The sequence below is a fragment of the Exophiala viscosa genome (genome assembly GCF_022695815.1).
Source record: "Exophiala viscosa unplaced genomic scaffold EDD37scaffold_4, whole genome shotgun sequence".
In the NCBI taxonomy this organism is placed as follows: Eukaryota; Fungi; Ascomycota; class Eurotiomycetes; order Chaetothyriales; family Herpotrichiellaceae; genus Exophiala; species Exophiala viscosa.
In genome coordinates, this window is record NW_026944356.1 from 1,725,310 (window position 1) to 1,739,902 (window position 14,593).

General features: G+C 50.6%; 8 protein-coding genes across 8 annotated transcripts; 5 read left to right on the top strand and 3 right to left on the bottom strand.

Moving 5' to 3' along the window:
• Positions 1–261: 261 nt before the first annotated feature.
• EDD37DRAFT_686545 (alpha-methylacyl-CoA racemase) lies at positions 262–1,480 on the top strand (the record flags this gene model as incomplete). The annotated part of the gene is made up of 2 exons (XM_062819918.1): positions 262–325; positions 396–1,480. The coding sequence occupies 2 exons, from the start codon at positions 262–264 to the stop codon at positions 1,478–1,480; spliced, it is 1,149 nt and encodes a 382-aa protein (XP_062671190.1).
• Positions 1,481–1,967: 487 nt separating this feature from the next.
• On the top strand, positions 1,968–2,565 carry EDD37DRAFT_680524 (uncharacterized protein; the record flags this gene model as incomplete). Its single annotated transcript, XM_062819724.1, has 2 exons — positions 1,968–1,976; positions 2,041–2,565. The coding sequence occupies 2 exons, from the start codon at positions 1,968–1,970 to the stop codon at positions 2,563–2,565; spliced, it is 534 nt and encodes a 177-aa protein (XP_062671191.1).
• A 1,024-nt stretch (positions 2,566–3,589) lies between these two features.
• On the top strand, positions 3,590–4,010 carry EDD37DRAFT_629291 (uncharacterized protein). Its single transcript, XM_062816500.1, has one exon. It carries the CDS (start codon positions 3,682–3,684, stop codon positions 3,982–3,984), a length of 303 nt encoding a protein of 100 aa, XP_062671192.1. The 5' UTR covers positions 3,590–3,681; the 3' UTR covers positions 3,985–4,010.
• Positions 4,011–4,906: 896 nt separating this feature from the next.
• Positions 4,907–5,769, bottom strand: EDD37DRAFT_629293 (uncharacterized protein). The gene is made up of 2 exons (XM_062816501.1): positions 5,587–5,769; positions 4,907–5,535 (listed from the first exon to the last, which is right to left on the bottom strand). The coding sequence occupies exons 1-2, from the start codon at positions 5,657–5,659 to the stop codon at positions 5,102–5,104; spliced, it is 507 nt and encodes a 168-aa protein (XP_062671193.1). The 5' UTR covers positions 5,660–5,769; the 3' UTR covers positions 4,907–5,101.
• Positions 5,770–5,919: 150 nt separating this feature from the next.
• Positions 5,920–7,714, top strand: EDD37DRAFT_382381 (uncharacterized protein). Its single transcript, XM_062812123.1, has one exon. The coding sequence runs from the start codon at positions 5,983–5,985 to the stop codon at positions 7,573–7,575; it is 1,593 nt and encodes a 530-aa protein (XP_062671194.1). The 5' UTR covers positions 5,920–5,982; the 3' UTR covers positions 7,576–7,714.
• Positions 7,715–8,320: 606 nt separating this feature from the next.
• On the top strand, positions 8,321–9,709 carry EDD37DRAFT_382391 (Alpha/Beta hydrolase protein). Its single transcript, XM_062812125.1, has one exon. The coding sequence runs from the start codon at positions 8,372–8,374 to the stop codon at positions 9,596–9,598; it is 1,227 nt and encodes a 408-aa protein (XP_062671195.1). The 5' UTR covers positions 8,321–8,371; the 3' UTR covers positions 9,599–9,709.
• A 688-nt stretch (positions 9,710–10,397) lies between these two features.
• Positions 10,398–11,943, bottom strand: EDD37DRAFT_382389 (putative alcohol dehydrogenase). The gene is made up of 2 exons (XM_062812124.1): positions 11,564–11,943; positions 10,398–11,484 (listed from the first exon to the last, which is right to left on the bottom strand). Exons 1-2 carry the CDS (start codon positions 11,702–11,704, stop codon positions 10,618–10,620), a joined length of 1,008 nt encoding a protein of 335 aa, XP_062671196.1. The 5' UTR covers positions 11,705–11,943; the 3' UTR covers positions 10,398–10,617.
• A 603-nt stretch (positions 11,944–12,546) lies between these two features.
• Positions 12,547–13,830, bottom strand: EDD37DRAFT_608761 (uncharacterized protein; the record flags this gene model as incomplete). The annotated part of the gene is made up of 4 exons (XM_062815080.1): positions 12,547–12,787; positions 12,842–12,902; positions 12,967–13,528; positions 13,645–13,830. The coding sequence occupies 4 exons, from the start codon at positions 13,828–13,830 to the stop codon at positions 12,547–12,549; spliced, it is 1,050 nt and encodes a 349-aa protein (XP_062671197.1).
• Between the last annotated feature and the right edge of the window lie 763 nt (positions 13,831–14,593).

Sequence of the window (14,593 nt, forward strand, 5' to 3'; positions counted from 1 at the left end):
TTCGGCCGATGCACGAGGGTGAACATAACCGTCACATACCTAGGGAATGAAGTAGCTTTTACAATCCTGCGTTTCGTGACGCCTCGGCATTCCGGCCCGTGACGCCCTCGAGGAGAGCCCTCGGTGGATACAGAGTATGGCCACCATCAGGCTGGCAGTGTGTTCCGTGATATGAAGACCTTACTCCCTTTTTGACGCCTCGCCACTACCCCTGTCTGTTAGAAATATGACGTCGTGACCCTGCTGGTGGAGCTTCGCATCATGTCCTCCAAAAAGTACCCTCTGTCAGGACTTCGCGTGCTTGAGCTCGCTGGCCTTGCCCCTGGTAAGGAGATCTTTGGCCCCAACAGTAGCACCGATCGTGGGCGACCACACTCACTAAGCTACTCCTACAGGTCCTTTTTGCGGCCTCCTCCTGGCGGACTGGGGCGCCACAGTGTTGCGCATCGACCGACCTGGATTTGTCCCAACAGGCGATCTCTTGACGTCCCACAAATCTTCGATTGCCCTGGATCTGAAGGATGCTCATTCACAAGAGATCCTCCTCTCTCTGATTCCGAACACCGACGTCCTGATCGATCCATTCCGACCGGGTGTCCTTGAGAAGCTCGGCCTCGACCCGGAGAAGGTTCTTCTCAAAACCAACCCCCGGTTGATAGTGGGGAGATTGACTGGCTTTCGCCGCGATGGAAAATATTCAGCCATGGCCGGGCACGATATAAACTACCTGGCGGTTTCGGGTGTTTTATCTTTATTTGGTCCAAGAAACCTGCCACCTTCGCCGCCGCAAAATATCCTCGGTGACTTCGCGGGCGGTGGGCACGCCGCGTTCACAGGTATCCTCTTAGCCCTCATCAATCGACAAGTCGAAGGTCGAGGGCAAGTCATCGAATCGAATATGGTCGACGGCGCCAGCTATCTTGCTACGTTTCCGCGTCTTTTGACCCAACATCCTTTAGGCAACGACGAGCGCGGCAATAATACCTTTGATGGAGGCTGTCCATATTACAGCTGTTACGAGTGCGCAGATCAAGGAAAATATATGTCTGTCGGATGCATGGAGCCACAGTTCTACCAGCAATTCCTGAAAGGTCTAGGCCTTGAACCGGGCGAGGCTGTCCCTGGTGATTTGGACAGGGAGGACAAACGTGCGTGGCCATTCATGAGGGAGCTGTTCGCTCGACGATTCCGAACCAAAACACGAAAAGAATGGGAAGCTATATTTGACGGTACAGACGCTTGTTGCACGCCCGTGTTCGAGTTGAGCGAACTGAAGGCGGCAGGATACGACCAGAGACCCATATCCGGCCTTAGCAAGACACCAGCCAAAGAAATAGAGTCGCCTTACGAAGGCAAGGCTCTGCGTCCCGGCGAGCGAGGCGAAGAGGCATTGAAAGAATGGATAGGCTGGAGAAATGGGCGTGAATATGCCGTCAACGCCCAAGGCGCCTTTGTGAAGAGAGTCCGGAGTCAATTGTAGCATTTCAGCACTCAGAGTAACACCTTGTCCGAAGCCAAATGTGTCGCATCACAGCGAAGGATCCATTAGAACGCATAGTTATCCCTAGTCCTCCCAAAAGTGGCATCACATAAGACTCAGTTGATGCGTCTCTGAGCGTTCTCAGAGTCGTTAGACGGCTTCCAAAATGCTTGCGATAATGTTCTGACCGCTTCACTAACGTGGTTAGACCCAGTGAGTCGAAGACTGTCGGATCGACGGATGAGGTGCCTCGATCGAAACTGTACGAATGGTCATCCCTCCGTGGCCGCTTCGGGGCCGGTCGGCTGTCAATACCCGTATGTTTTCTGGTTAGTGAAAGTATACAAAAACTACAACACGCGTGTAGTGGTGACGAGAAGTAAAGTCCCATCACTGGTGGGCCTTGGATGAATTCACAATTGAGCAAACATTCAACAGTTGGAAAAGAAAAGACCTGACAGGGGATTCTCAATTTACCATCGACAATATGCCCAAGGTATGTTCACGGCAAGCAGCCTGGGAAATTCCCAGATATCAAACTGAAAGATGCAAAACCTCAGATTCAACGATCTCCGCCCAATCGTACCGTCAACCATATAGGTGTGACCGTTCCCGATTGCGAAGCGGCAGTTGAGTGGTACACAAAAATTCTAGGTTTCCGCAAACTGCAAGAAAACATCAGCGTCATCGATAGATCCGAGAACCCCGACGCTGCTATCTTCCGGATCTATGGCGAGAACTGCAAGAAGCTGAAACTGGGCTGCCTTACCAGCGGCAACGGTGTTGGCTTGGAAGTCTTTGAATGGATCGACCCCAAAATGTCACACCCATCCGAGTTCGCATACACTCGGGGCGGGTTCTTCCATATGGCAATCACAGACTCTGACCCAGAAGCGCTCCTGGCAAAAGTTTTGCAAGCGGGAGGCAAGAGGATCGGTGAGACTGTGTGGCCCTTCGCACCTGGGGAAGATGATGAAGTTGTTTATTTTTCGGATCCTTGGGGCAATACCTTTGAAGTGGTGAGCTGTAGTTGGGAACAGCTCATGGGCAACAGAGGAGGTCTCGAGAAAATGGGACAATCTTGACCCATATCCCATGTCTCTTAACAGAGTAGTGCTTAGCTGAAATCGAGATGAATGAAAGAAGACCTGCGGCACGAGGTCCGCCGACAGGACCGGAGTAGTGCCAACAACAACGCTCCAATAACCATTTTCATTAGGGCAAAAATGTCGACGTGCCTTCGGCGTTCTACCAGCCGCGCCAGCGAGTCCAGACGTCAATGATCTTGTCGGGTGTTTGTGTGCTTGAATCCACAATGAGATACCAGCCAAACATTGCAAGTGTGATACAAGCATCACCGGTATCAGCCGGACCAGAGATACCGAGACAAGGGGCATTATCAGGCCCAGCAGCAGTACCACCTGGGGTACAAGGTTCAACCAATTGAGCAGCAGTCCAACCCTCTTCCCAAGAACCTGTATGACAGATCGAAATACTCGACAGACTCGCGGCATACCCTAAGGAAGTTGTCCTGGTCAGATGTGAGAAGGACCTGTTCCGAAAAGCTGGGAACTGCGATACAAGGAAGCTCACACATCGCTTGGGTTACGATGGACTGTATTTTACTGCTCTCAGTACCTATATATAGAATGGTCATCATGTAAGAGTCCGGGTGCCCAGTCGTGGGACAAGGCTGTCTCTCCTTTTTCGGGCCGATATTCTTCCGTTAGGCACAAGACGTGCAGTGCCCAGAACGACCACAACGGCCACCACAGTCGCCCACGTTTACTGCGTCTCTGCAAATCCCGCCACCTTCGGACTGCATACTGGATCAGCGGTGATACTGTCCTCGGCGATGTGATGAGTAGTATTCTAAGGCCGCATGATCTGTTAATTTCGGGCGAGTTCACGGCTTGGCGTCCTTTGTCCACGTATTCGGTATGGGTGGACAGCGTGCCTCGATGGACCATGAACGAGTTACGGGCGAAAACGACAAGAGCGTCAGGCTGCATCACGAGTCCAAGTGTCCGTCAGCGCGGCTGTCACCATCAGTATCCAGCCTGACCGCCATAATCATACCCCTGCTGTCCAGTGCCCTGGCCACCATAACCACCCGTACCGTCATCGTAGTCTTGATCGCCATAACCACCAGAACCGTCATCATAGCTTTGGTTATACCCGCCCGAGTTGTCGCCGTAGCCATGGCTATGTTGTCCGTAGCCTTGATTGTGCTGTCCGTGGCCTTGTCCACTGTAACTACCATGACCACCATGTCCTTGGCCGTATTGCCCATCTTGCGTACTCGTATCCGAATCAAGTATTTCAGCGATGTCGTTCATGACGCCCAACAGGGGTCCGTGAGTGCGAAATCCGACTTCTTCTTCCACAATCTGGTTGAGAAACGCGAGGATGTGTTCGCAATGGCCCGTCTGCGCGAGCTGCCGGACGCAACTCGTCACCTCTGTTTTGTAAAAGTCGTGCCCGTCGTGCCCTTCATTGTATAGCGCTTCTTGTAAATAGTGTATACCTTCGGTCAATGCCTGGTTGTGAGAAGTATCGATTGATTTGTCGTTTGCGAGATAATTGAGAAAAGCCAGGAAATTGTGAACTTGGTCATGGTCGAAATTGTCGTAGTCGCCGTTGAATTCTTGTAGCTCCTGTTCAAACTCCTCAGCATTGAATTGCACATTGGTGTCGTCAGTGTTTGAATAATCTTGGTTCCCATAACCTCCATTGTCATACTCTTCATCGCCATAAACTCCATCCAAATAACCTGACTGTCCACCATACCCTGACATTGCAGTGTATCCAAGCCGCTTCGCTTGCTGGAAACGAAATTGCGTTGCTTCCAAAATGTCCTTACAAGTGTAGAAATGGTAGTAAAAACATGTGCAGTCCCGGTGGACTTGATAGGGATGACAGGGACTGTAGCATTGGGGCTGGCAGCGACTAAGTTGTGGCTTGATTTAGTGCAGGAGGCAGTGAGTAAGCCGGGGATGAAGATAGTATATAACACTTCAATCGGCTTGAAGGCAGCCAGCAGCGACTCTGGGTTGAGGACAGGGCACTCAAGGCTCATGAAAGTTTGCTCGTCGTCGGTTGTAGTATCGGAACTCCTAGCCACCTGTTGTCATTCCAATGAAGAGGTTGTTCTGATTCCGACTGCGATGAAATGTGTCACTGGCTGCTTATGGCCAGACTTGGGAGACCGTTCGTGCTGACGCCCAGAGGGGCCAGAAGTCATGGGTGCATGATACATGAGGCTGATATTTTGGGGGATAGCCTAGTCAGCAAATATATGTCAGACGTTTGCTCCGTAGTTGTTGGCCTGTTAGTGAAGTTGAATAATTAGTAACGTATTCAAGCGTTGTCGTCGAGAGTACCACGAGGCTGTAATGAGCATCTTGATACGGTCTGCATCTTCGATTCATGTAAATATTTCACAACATATTATATTTCACAACATATTATGTATCTGCATGTTTTGCTCGTGTCTCGACCTGCGGCAATGCCCTACCTCTGCTTTCCGGGGCGTCGGTTGTCGGACATCCGATCGACGACTATTTCTGGTCCGTTACAACATACCCAGCTGTTGTCCCCTGTAGGACGTACATACGTTTCTCAGAACGTCAGATGCAACATGGCATCATAACTGACAAGCGTGCTTGCGAGGAACAGAAATCCCCTCACAGCACTGAGAGTACCCCAACTCTTAATGAGCTCCTGGTTGCTCATCTTTTGCAGCTGCTCATTCACATGATCTTCCTTCTTCTCGTTTCGCGCGGCGATCTCGTCATTAATCGGACCGAGCGAAAGAAAGGTAAAGGGCAGGACAGCGAGGCTCAGCACCCCTGCGCCGAGGAAGCGGTAGTGCTGGGGCTGAGTGTGGGTTAGGTAGGCATTGATGAAGTGGGAACCGCTGGCAACCAAGATCAAGGGTGGCATAACGGCTCTGCCGATAGCACCCATAGTCTGCCATTGCTTCAACAACGATTCGTCCGAGGAGTTCTGAAGATAGCCGGGGACGTGTGAGTACGAGGTGAAAAGGAGACCTCCTGTTCTGTATTAGCACTGAGGAGAGGGAAACGTCCTGAGACTGGGCGAACCAGTGAGGAAAGCCGAGGTGGTGGTCCCAATCACGAAGAGACCCTTGACTCTGTCATAGCTATCGTAGGACATGGCTGCAGCTTGTTCACCTAGAAATGTCTGTATGTCTGTGTGTGTTTGTGATGAGGTACAGATGGGCAAACAGTGAATTGAACGGACTGTCCAGTATGATGGAATTGATTGGAAATGGCGGGGTAGACTCTGTTATGGAGCGAGTCGTGGTGTCACTGTCACTCGTCCCCAAGGCGCGTTTCCGGCTTGGCGGCGCTATTCCATCTCTAGAACAAGTAAACAGCGCCAGCGATTCGTTTATTCGTTTCTCCAATGCTCATCATCGCTGACATTTGCATCATAATTTGAGCCAGAAGAGTTTTGGCATCAGCCCATATTACAACATGGATGTAGCACTATCATACATGAGTAACGAGGAGGTTGCTCAATCTATGCAATCGGCACAGCTCGAACTCGTCTACGAACGCGCATTGCGACAAGCGGATCGAATTTACGAAGAAGAGCGTGTGCGAGTAATGCGCGTACAGCTCTTGCTTGCCGAATATGACAGCGATGAGCTACACGAACAAGCCGAACGCGATGAAGACGAGCAACACCACCTCGAAGAAATCAACGAAGAATTGCGCACCCACCTATCCGAAGTCGAAGCCGACCTGCAGCAAACCCAGATGGAGCTGAAAGGGCGTCTACGAGATCTGGAACGCTTGAAGACTGAAGTAAATGCACTGAATGCGGCCAGCGCGGATGCAACCAAGATTCTTTCCGAAAAGCTGGCGCTTGCACGAGAATTGAATACATTGAAGCCAGAACTGGAACATCTCAGATCACAAGCCTCCTCCCATCAGAAACTGCTAGCAGAGAAGTTGGCGTTGCAGCGGGAGCTAAGCTCCCTGCAGGTGGAGCTTGAGACAGAGAAGAGGACAGTGCAACGAATCAAGGCGCAGGAAAAGTCATCTGCGGAAGAAGATTCTGTGCTTACCGCGGAGATTGAGGGCTTGAAGAAAGAGCTGGCCAAGGCGCATCGCGACGCACAGAAGAATGAGCGTGACAACAGAAAGAGAGTGGTGGAATGGGAAGGTGAGAAGGAGATCCTCGAGGGAAAACTTGACGCTTTCCGAAATAAATTGCGTTCAACGAAAGACCAGTTGAAGGAGGCTCAGGACGACATTGAGAAGTTGCAGGCTGAAAAGATGGCACAATCTGCAGAAATGACCAAGGCCAGGCTAATCGGAACCACCAACGCCAATTCCAAGAAGAGAAACATTGCGAGGTTCGACCCAGACATGACGATAGGGACACCTGGACACGGTGCACCAGCGGCAAAAAAGCAACGCATGTCAGTCAATGTCGCCGACAAATCAAACTTCTCAATCACGCCTTTCCTGAATCGTACCCTGAGCATACTGCCCGAGTCTCCATCGGAAGAGGAGAGCGAACAAGTCAAGAAGCCATCGCAAGCTGTTACTGTGGGCGAGGCCAAAGGGGCAGCTTCGAAACCTAAGATAGCGCAGTCACGGCCGGAGAAGCCGTCCGCAACGAACAAGGCATCTGCCTCCACAAGCAAACCAAAGGCTGGAGCACTCAAGGAAACTACAAACTCCAGAGCCAACAGCACTATCAAAAAGCCACAATTAGCCAAGCTAGTGGAGGAGCTTTCGGACCTTGAGAGTGAGGCGGACGAGGCTGAAGCTGTCGGAAATGTTGACAAGGACAAGGAGAATACAATGCATACCAAGACTACCCAGGAGACAAGTCAGGATGCAACAGAGCCCCTGGTGAAGGCAAAGGTCTTAAAACGGGTCAACATCTTTGACGATGAAGATGAAGCACCTGGCACCAAGGTTAGAGACCTCGGACGGGGAGGCGGTGGCATCCTCGGACGCATCAGTTTGAAAGCAAAACCCATTGGCAAGGGGAAGGCATTGGCAGAGTTCTCACCACTTAAGAGGGATCGAAGGGCTGCGAGCGTTTTCTGATAGAAGTCGTAGGGCACATGTGTCCCCATGACCCAGTGGATGTCATTTTGTCGTGAGATTGGCAGGCACATCTGGACATTTGTCTGCCTTTGATACGAATAATTACCCCCTGCTGAAGGACCGTCTGTGGTGACGCCGCTTTTAGGCTGCAAGTGTGCCTATACTTAATAACACATATACGAACCATGCCGCTTTAAGCCACCATCCTGCCCGTTAGCCAATCCTCCTATCCTCTCCTCTCACCCCACCTCAATTTGACTTGACTTCATCTCACGTTGATGATTATGTTTACAGTATCCTTCTTCTTGCGCCTGCTTCCAATTGCAGCCATATATCACTCGTCATGGAGGACGACGACAAATATGGGCGTCGTTTTGAGCAGAACCAGTCTAAGGCCCCCCATCTTCACCCGGGCGGGAGCCTGCAGCATCGTTTCTGCATGACATTCTGAATGATACATTGCTCGTATTAGAACAATTGCCAACCCGGAGATCCATTATTGAATCAAGCTGGGACGATAGCAGCAAAGGAAATATGGCCATGTGTTGTGCAATGCTGTGCAGTGTCTTATGTACGCAGCCGTGCCGTCTGCAGGATCAGGATCAGCCGAGCGCTGGGCCGTGTGTATCGCTTTGACGAGGAACATTCTAGGTTCTTCCAGTATGCTCGATCAGTCGGGCGACCGCCCAAGGTAAGGTAGGAAATCAGCCTTAAAAGTGATAAGTAGCATACTCATAGCCTTCTTCTTTCCTTCCGGGACAAAATTCATATCATCCATACTCACATATTAGACAACATGGCCAACTACGCTAAGCTCCCAGCCGGAGCAACACTCGACGTCACGCCATTCAAGGCTCACGTTGACGAGGACAAGCTACTCCACCTCAAGAAGCTGTTGGAGCTCTCACCCATTGGCCCTGCTGTCTTCGAGAATACCAATGCAGGTCGGAGGTATGGTATTGAAAGAGACTGGCTTGAACATGCGAAAAATGTGTGGCTAAATGATTTCGACTGGCGCAAACAGGAAGACCGAATCAACTCTTTCCCAAACTTCAATGCTACTGTGAAGGATGCAGACGGTAATGACACCAACATCCAATTCCTGGCCTTATTCTCCGAGAAAGCTGATGCTATTCCGATCGCTTTCTTTCATGGCTGGCCAGGCTCTATCTGCGAGTTCCTGGACATCCTGGAAATCCTCAGAAAGAAGTACTCTCCTAAAGACTTACCATACCACATTATCGTTCCGTCGCTTCCAGGCTATGCATATTCATCCGGTCCACCACTCAACACGGACTACGGAATCGACCTAGCTGCTGGAGCACTCAACAATTTGATGGTCGGTCTGGGGTTCGGCTCCGGATACATAGCCCAGGGCGGTGACCTTGGCAGCTTCGTGAGCAGATTTCTTGCAATGAGCTACGACGCCTGCAAAGGCATGCATGTGAATATGATGGTGCCAGCAGGGGAGCCTGAAATGAACGAGCCAACGAAGAAGGCGCTGCAAAAGGCAGGCGAGTTCATCGACACGGGGTATGCGTTTGCACTGGAGCAAGGAACAAGGCCGGCATCAATAGGCCTAGCCCTGAGTGCCAGTCCGTTGGCACTTCTCTGCTGGATTGGAGAAAAGTTCCTCGAATGGACCGACGAAGATCCCCCACTTGAGAAGATCCTCGAAGCAGTAACGTTGTACTGGATGACGGATACTATACCCCGATGCCTCTACCATAACCGCGGCCTGGGCGGCGACCCAAATGAGAAGCCAAAGATTGCAAGGATTAGTGTGGTGACAAGTCGAGCACCGCTGAACCTTCCATACGTCGACAAGCCTTGTGGGTACTCGTTGTTTGCCCATGAGATCGTCCCAATTCCGAAGACTTGGGCGGCCACCACTTGCAATCTGGTGTCATTCAATCACCACGACCACGGTGGTCACTTCGCGGCCATGGAGAAGCCTAATGAGCTGCTTGCAGATGTCGAGGAGTACATCAAGAGAGCATGGAAGGCTACTGACAAGGAATGAACATGGGAATTGACAGACAGGCGACTCTTATGGAGCGTCATCATCTTCGGCAATGCTGCGAGACACGACCTGCCACTGTTGGCGGTGCTGTGAGGACAATAATGAGGTGTGGTTATCCCTCGGAGAAGACTTATACATGTGGTCTCTCATTGCGGCGGTGATCTCTATCTCTAGTATCAACCAATATGCATCATTCTTCTGTGCGCTTGATACGCGTAAGTCATGAGTATGATGCCTTGTCCTTTGCGTTATCGTGGAAGCTATCTAAGATACATGGTATCAACAGGAGGAAATGTTTGTTGTGTCGCCCTGAATGCATCGAAAGCCTGCCTCGATTTGATTGTCTTTCAGCTCTGCAGCTATAGGTGTCACCCTCCCTATCCCCAGTGGCGACTTACCCTCGCCTTTACAAGGCGTCCAGCCTGTTTTCAGAAAAAGTGGCACAGTCTGACTGCTGTTGCCGGTCAGGATCAGATAGATACCATCCTGATTGTCATCCCAGAGTCCTTCACACACAACGATATAGCGTTCGCCGTTGATAGAGAGGAGGCCATCAGCTCTGACGTACAGTGCTTCTAGTTCGCTGTCCGGGCAGCCGCTGTCATGAACCAGCTTGACCTCAGAACTTGTGTTTTCGATATGCCCCCTCCCAGACGGTGCCACTTTTCCTTGAAACAGGTTCGGCGTCTCGAGCAGGACAAACTTAGGTTCGTGCTCGATAGTCACAAATCTACATCTCCTTTTCGTGTGGCTCCTCTGCTGTCGAATACCAGTGCACCTTTGCTACCACGCGAAGATGGCTTTGATGACCTATATAATCGGCGTATCAATACGTGATGATCTCAAAACCGGATCTTTGTGTCTGCACATACCTTTCCCGTATGGATGTCCTCCAAGGCCTGTTCCAGGTGCTCGACGGGGTAGATAGTACATATCTTATCTATGGGAAAATGACCAGCACGGTGCATTTCAATCATTTCGGGAATGAACTGTGGAAATTAGTTGTCAACGTATATTTATCAAAGAGCTCCTGCACATACCTTTTGAGCAACAGAGTCGCCCTGCACTACGCCTCGAACGACCTTGTTCTCCAGGAGCATCCTAGTCGTATCAAGCTTCAAATCGTGTCCGACCGGAGGAACGCCCACAAGAGCAACAATCCCTCTACAACTCAGAAAATCGACCAGATTGTCATACACTTTCGTCGACCCAGTGCACTCAATGAGATAGTCGACGCCTGAGCCGTTGGTGAGGCTGTGTATCTCTTTGACAACATCAGGTGTTGTCCTCGGGTTAATCGTATGCGTGGCGCCAAACTGCTTAGCAAGCTCGATTTTCGAGTCCATAAGATCAATGCCAATGACCTTCTGAATGCCCGCATACTTGGTGGCCATAACGGCCGCCATCCCGACGCTTCCCAGGCCAAACACGGCAACAGTGTCTTCGGGTTTCGGCTTGAGGGCGTTCAAGATTGTACCCGCACCAGTCTGGAAGCCACACCCGAGACCAGGATAAATGGACAGTGATTCTGGATATGGGCATTTCACCACACACCGCTCCGAGACGACGGTCATTCTCGCAAAGGAGGATTGCCCGAAGAATTGACTCGAGACGGTCACCCCATCTTCAAGCGTTGCAAGATGGGTCTGATCGATCCTGCCCGAGTGCTGATTTAGAGGTGTGTGCGAGAAACATGATCCTGGAAAACCGGTCTCGCACGATTTGCAGGATCCGCATGAGTTGAATGACAAGATCACCGAGTTGCCTACAGCGAGCGACTTGTCCTTTACCGCGGACCCGAGCTGCCGGATGATACCTGCACCTTCGTGACCGAAGATTGCTGGGTAGTGGACGGGAGGGAACCCGCCATCCTCGCCCACAATATCCTGTTGGAAGAGAATCAGATATCTATCCCGTTGTCTGGTCACATCGGATTGAGGGGGACGTCGTATGGTTAGAACGCACTGTATGACATATTCCCGAGTACAAAACTTCAACCAAGACCTCATTGTCGCGCATTTCGTTCAGAATGATCGGTAGTCTTTGAAACCCTGTGTGCGGCTCAAGCACCACCAGTGCCTCTGTTGTGACTGGAGTGAATCCCATCTTGAAGGGGTCTTGATACTGGTCGACACTGGGTTGGAAGGTCAAACTGGAGAGTGCTTTGGCAAGGCGAACAAAGGCACGTTCCCTCACAGTGCTCTCAGGGTGCTCAAAGCACACATTTACCCCTTATAGTCGGTCTTCTCGGTGCCTGGTAAGATCCCCCTGGTGAACAACATCGTCGTAGCCTTCGAGAATGCTGTTGACTGCTATTGCAGAAGTGCAGTGGTCTTCGAGCTTAGTCACCAGGGATGGGACCAAGAACCACAAAATTAGTTCAGATAGGGTACATGTACTCGGAAAGATAACAAAACGGCTAAATGATAAGGGCCAGCCACGACCACATGTGACAGACATCAAGTATCTTGACTTGAACCGGAATCGCACACTCGACTCGAAGCCACTCTGCCCAGGAAAGCACGCAGTCTCGACCAGGTGACGCTGATTAACCTCATCGGGCAATGCGTGTCGCTGCATCGTCTTGGGAAATATTAAGGAAGACTTCGTCTGTGAACAAGGCCACACTCATTGGGGAGTTCTGGACGTTCTCTCCACGCCTCTTGAAGTCCACATCTGGCACTTCACTCTCTGTGACTTACGGGGCCAAGGCCAGAAAACCTAGATTGTTGCCCTGTAGGACACATGTCCTTCAAGGGCTGTCTCTTCATGGAAAGGATGGTTACGAGGTGTCATTGATTGTATACACACATGATATCAATTGTCGGAATTAAGAAGAATGACACCACCACTGTACATCGAATGCTAAGTATGGTGAACTTGACCCTGCATATGACACCTTTGATTAGACAAATTTCCATCTACACCAAATCCACAGCTTCGAGTATCTAGAGCTTGTATGTGGCGAACGTGCGCATATTGAGGTATTCCTGCGCACTGATAGGAGGATACTTTGGCTCTGCATTCTTCTCGAGGCTTGTGATGCATCCGATGGTTTTGTTGCGGTCCGCCTGGACGAAGTATGGTATAGAATAGCGCTCTTTGGCCAGCTCGTTCCCATCAGCAAGTTCAAGCTCGGCTGGTGGCTCGACGACACGGTGAAAGTTCGACTTGAGGATATCATTCGTCCTAAACGATTATTCATCAGCCGCAACATACCAGAGAACAAGGTGGGAATCTCACCATCGCTTCAGAAAATCGCCAATATTGACAATGGCTGCACCTTCAATTGGAGTTGCGGAGACTATAACGTATGTTAGTCGTCCTCCATGCGCAAAAGGGAAATTCTCAAATCAAGAGAGTCATACTATATTCCTGAGGATTTTTGGGATCAGCAACCTCAAGACCGCCCACACTGTCCTGGAAGAGCATAGTCAATGTGCCAAAATCCGTGTGTGCCGGAATTCGAGCCTTTTCACCCATTCGAATAGCCTTGCGCTCAACAGCCGGATAGTGTATGAGACGGAGCAGGTTATCGGCGTCTTGGTGGAAGTTGGTAAAGAACTCTTCGTCAAGATCTAGTCCAAGGGCGAGACACCGCTGAATTTCCAATGAAAGTTCGTTGCCCTCCGTGTAGAAAGTTTGAAAATACTCCTTGAAGCCTGGAAGGACATCTTCGGAAGGCCAGCGATTTGGTTCACGGACAGCAGGAACCCCAGCCTCGGGTCCCATGTCGAAAAATTCTTTGGCATCCTGGACTTGTCGGAGAGCTTTTAGAGACTGATCATCAAAAGTGTCTTGCGAGATCTTTTCTCTGCCCAAGGGTGAGAAGCCACGGGCTATATATCCTGTTGCTCCAGGTACAGGCTCCGGACGAAGGAGTTCGGGGCTGTTTCTCACTTCGTCGGGAAGTTCGTGAAATTTCGCGCTCTGTTGATTCTCATGTTAATTCGTATGCGCAATGCTTTGATCAAGTATGAGGAGCCGTGGAATGATGAACCATTTCATACCCCTGCGCACAGAAAGTAAGATTGAGGACTACTCACCCAGTAAAATAGATCTTTAATTTTCTCCTGCGAGATGCCATAGTTGATGATATAGATGAAACCGAAAGTTTTAAAGGCTTGAACGATCTCTTTTGAGGCTTCTTTGCGCTCTTGTTGGTCACTATTTCGAAAGCGAGAGAAGTCGAAGATGGGTAGGTTGGCATCTGGGGTTGTAGCAGAACGCATTGTGGTGTCTCTTGTGCGGCCTATCTAGTTTCTGTGCCTTCACACAAAGAACAAGGTAGACGATAAGAGCACTTCTCGTGGAAAGGCTAAGTGGTCGAGGTCGCCGCGCAAGACATAGGTTTGGAGTCTGACATGCATTTCTGGTAACAAGGCGGTCATGGCCTGGATCCGCTTCAAAGCAGGGTCAAAAGATAACATGCTCGGATAGGACATCTCCTCGTCTGGCTCTCTTCGTGCCCCACTCCCGCCTGGCCAGCGTTGAAGGCACACCCTTTGCAGTAGCGATCATGTGAATCGCATAAGCCAAGGCTGCCAACCTACAGTATCACTACGGCATTAGTGTGATCACTAGAGTCATGAGTTGATCGAGGGATCCGTCACGAATCTCCTAAACAGAAAATGCAAGGAGACTGACAGTAATCGCAGAGCGAGGCATATGGTCCAGACTCGCAGATCCTGTTAAAGCGCATTTACATTTGCCCATAGATGCGTTATCATCGGGACGCGCCCAATGATCTGTGAATCTCGGTGCCGAACTTTTCCATGTTTTGAGATAAGGGCATGTTGCTGCGGCCTTCAGAATGAGAACACCTTGTTGGTCTGTTGGGACTTTGTCGCGTCGCCCCCGCAATTCTGTACTCGAGCAGTGAAATCTAGCCTGATTGGTCGTTGCTTTTTTGGTAGATGGTCCCGCCCGTGGCGGATTGCCATTCTGAGTAATTGATAGCCATCTTGGCTCGACCACGACAACCGGACACGATAA

Excerpts from the sequence above, each read along its gene's own strand:
- EDD37DRAFT_629291 (XM_062816500.1), top strand. The coding sequence starts at position 3,682 with ATGGCTATGTTGTCCGTAGCCTTGATTGTGCTGTCCGTGGCCTTGTCC.
- EDD37DRAFT_629293 (XM_062816501.1), bottom strand. The coding sequence starts at position 5,659 with ATGTCCTACGATAGCTATGACAGAGTCAAGGGTCTCTTCGTGATTGGG. Across the intron at positions 5,536-5,586 it reads CACCTCGGCTTTCCTCACTG|GAGGTCTCCTTTTCACCTCG; the intron begins GTTCGCCCAGTC and ends AATACAGAACAG.
- EDD37DRAFT_382381 (XM_062812123.1), top strand. The coding sequence starts at position 5,983 with ATGGATGTAGCACTATCATACATGAGTAACGAGGAGGTTGCTCAATCT.
- EDD37DRAFT_382391 (XM_062812125.1), top strand. The coding sequence starts at position 8,372 with ATGGCCAACTACGCTAAGCTCCCAGCCGGAGCAACACTCGACGTCACG.
- EDD37DRAFT_382389 (XM_062812124.1), bottom strand. The coding sequence starts at position 11,704 with ATGGGATTCACTCCAGTCACAACAGAGGCACTGGTGGTGCTTGAGCCG. Across the intron at positions 11,485-11,563 it reads ACTCGGGAATATGTCATACA|GATATTGTGGGCGAGGATGG; the intron begins GTGCGTTCTAAC and ends CTCTTCCAACAG.